Below are 2,607 nucleotides of genomic sequence, written 5' to 3'. Positions count from 1 at the left end.
CCGTGAAGAGGAGTTAGTTTCTCGGAAAATGATGACAACATATGTACAGATGTGTTTGACCAAATGGATATATATCTGGATTGTGATAAGAGCTATAAAATTAAATTAAAATTTAAAAAATAAATTAAAACAAAAGTTAATTAAAAAAACTGAAGTAGTCAGTATGAAATGAACAGGTAACACATTTACAAGAAAAATAAAGAAATCGCATTTCATGAAAATAAAATTGGTAGCACCTTTTGCTACCAAAAAAAAACCCAAACCCAGTTTCTCAGAAGCGTCCAGGGGCAGTTTCTGCCTTCTTCTCGGGGCTGCTGGGAGCCACGTGGCATGGACTAGCAGTCAGGTTGAGGGGGCGTGTGCTGACACGCTGGCCTGCTCACCCCAGGTCAGCGGGTAGAAATGAGCAGGGGCTCGGAGGGAGGAGGCCAAGGCTTTCCTCTCGTCCTGCCAGAGTGACCGTCTCGAGAACTCAAAGGGTCGCTATGCGTTGGAACCAACTCATGCCGGTGAACGGTCAGAAAGGACTCAGAAGACTCAAAAATGGCTTTCGAGCTCCCACTGTGCACCCCAGATTTCCCCAAGCAGGTGCTTTAGAATTCAAGCTCTAATACGCAAATCCTTTACCTCCTCCTTTAAAAACTTGGCATGTGTGTTTTATAATATCCATAAATTGTTAGTATAGGGGTAAACATATGTCATTTACAAACAAAGATCAGCATAAAAGATTCAGGGAGCTCCCTCACTTTATTTCTACTGAGGCGTGTCATCATCGCCAAAGCCACAGAGCACAGAGGTGCCACCACCGGGTCCCTGCCTTCAAGCGCTTACCGGGTATGGGAACCAGAAAGTTGAAAGACTAAATAAGAGACCAAATAATAACTCATTGAAAGTGAAGCCACGTGCTGCTCTCTTTTCCTTTTTGCCCATCGGCTGAGGACGACCTTGCTCCGGTTGACCTCTAGGGGCCGGGACTGGCCGGCCCAGGCAGCGGTGCAGCCCCTAGAGCGCGCCCCGCGGCCCCCAGTGCCCCAGCACCCTGTCAGGTCCAGGCTGCAGCGGCATGTCCAACACAGCAGTTCATCTTCTCCCCGCCGCCGGGCTCAGCTTCGTGTCCATGTGGCTCGCAGACAGCTCCACACCGCGGGGACCCTGGTGGCAGAGAAAGCCCAAAGAGGTGAGGCCTGCGTGGTGTCCCCTGGGGAGAGTTGGTTTTTGCTTGTCGCGTTTTGCTTCCTGGTTCACCCCAGCCAGGGACATCACCGGGGTTGAGTGTCACATAGTGCAGTGATTTGGTGTTCCAGTTCTAGCATGTGGTGTTCTGGAAGGTTCTGTTGCCAGTCTCCGTCTTCTACATAAATTCCAGGGCCAAGAGACAGGCTGAGCTACACAGCCCCTCCGACATTTAAGGAGCATGTGACAAATGACAACCGTAGTGCTGGGATATCCAGGGAAACCAGCAAACCGTAAGTTCTTCTCACTCTCCCGTGAGCTCTGTTCCTCCCGTGCCTGTGAGCAGCACGTCGCGCAGGAAACAAGTGAGTGTGGACATTGGAGAGGCCCTCGCAGCATTGGAGAAAGTGAAGGTCAATCCTAGATCAAACTTAAATCCATTGCTTAAAGAATGGAAAAGGAGTGTCTCCAGAGCTGCCTTCAGAGGAAAGAAAACTGTAGTCCTTTGCCTTAATTGAAGGCATTTCCGCTATGTTACCGCACATTTCATCCCTTAGGTCATAATTCATTAATACTTGACACCTGGCAACCGTATTTTATACTATTATCCTCCCTACATACCAAGATTATACTAACTCTTCTAACTCTCTTTTACATACCAGAGGACATCAAAGCATTCTAGGAAAATGAAATGAAAAGATATTGGAATTCCCCCCACACGTTTATAGCCTCCTCACAGGCACGGGCATGATGTTAGCCCCCACAACATGACAATTTCTTTCTTTTTTTGAAATTTTCAAATCATTTTATTAGGAGCGCATCCAGACATACCATTCCTTAGTTCGGTCGCATCAACCAGTATTGCACAGTGACAAACACAGTCCGTTTCAATGCATTTTCTTCTTTCTTGAGGGGTGAGATCCGCTCCCCCTTCACATGAGCAATTTCTACTTCTCCTTTTAATGTTGAAAAGGTCTAATTCTAACAGTACAGTTTCTTTCAACGAAGTCACATTAGAGCTAAACTCACCAATCTCTGGGTTCCTACCAGCGTCCACAGAATGGCCAGCAATACCGTGCAAGGAGAAGAGCCACCTAGGTCTCTGGAGGAAATGGGGTCCAGAGACGAAGGATTGGAACAGAGAAACGCGTTGGAGTGCGCTCAGAAGGTCACCGAGCTTCGGTAAGAGGATAGCAGTCCATCCCTCAAACCACAATGAGCTGTGGGAAAGATTCTTGCTTTGCATTTTTTCTTTTACCTCAGCAAGGAAAATAAAAGGAATGTTTGGGATTTAATTCTATCTGAGGAGTAGACCTGGAGTGCCTAGTGGGTTAAGAAATGGGTGAACATAAAGGGAATATTTAAAAGGCCAAGTTGGGTTGCTCACTGCAAGGTCAGCAGTTCAAAACCACCAGCGGCTCCAAGGGAGAAAGC

At 47.3% G+C, this 2,607-nt stretch overlaps 1 protein-coding gene across 4 annotated transcripts in view; it reads left to right on the top strand.

Annotated features, from left to right (window-relative positions):
• Positions 1-2,054: 2,054 nt before the first annotated feature.
• The window catches only part of RPGRIP1 (RPGR interacting protein 1), a 53,067-nt gene continuing 52,514 nt past the window's right edge, over positions 2,055-2,607 (top strand). For all 4 annotated transcript variants that reach the window (XM_045287679.1, XM_045287680.1, XM_045287678.1 and 1 more), the window contains exon 1: positions 2,055-2,355. In XM_045287679.1, the coding sequence (XP_045143614.1) occupies positions 2,234-2,355 (122 nt within the window). In that variant the 5' untranslated portion in view covers positions 2,055-2,233. The remainder of the gene's footprint in view (positions 2,356-2,607) is intronic.

This window comes from Echinops telfairi, unplaced genomic scaffold, assembly GCF_000313985.2.
Source record: "Echinops telfairi isolate 266 unplaced genomic scaffold, ASM31398v2 ScPeMD7_18;HRSCAF=68, whole genome shotgun sequence".
NCBI classification, from domain to species: Eukaryota; Metazoa; Chordata; class Mammalia; order Afrosoricida; family Tenrecidae; genus Echinops; species Echinops telfairi.
This window is presented reverse-complemented; position numbering and strand designations above follow the sequence as displayed.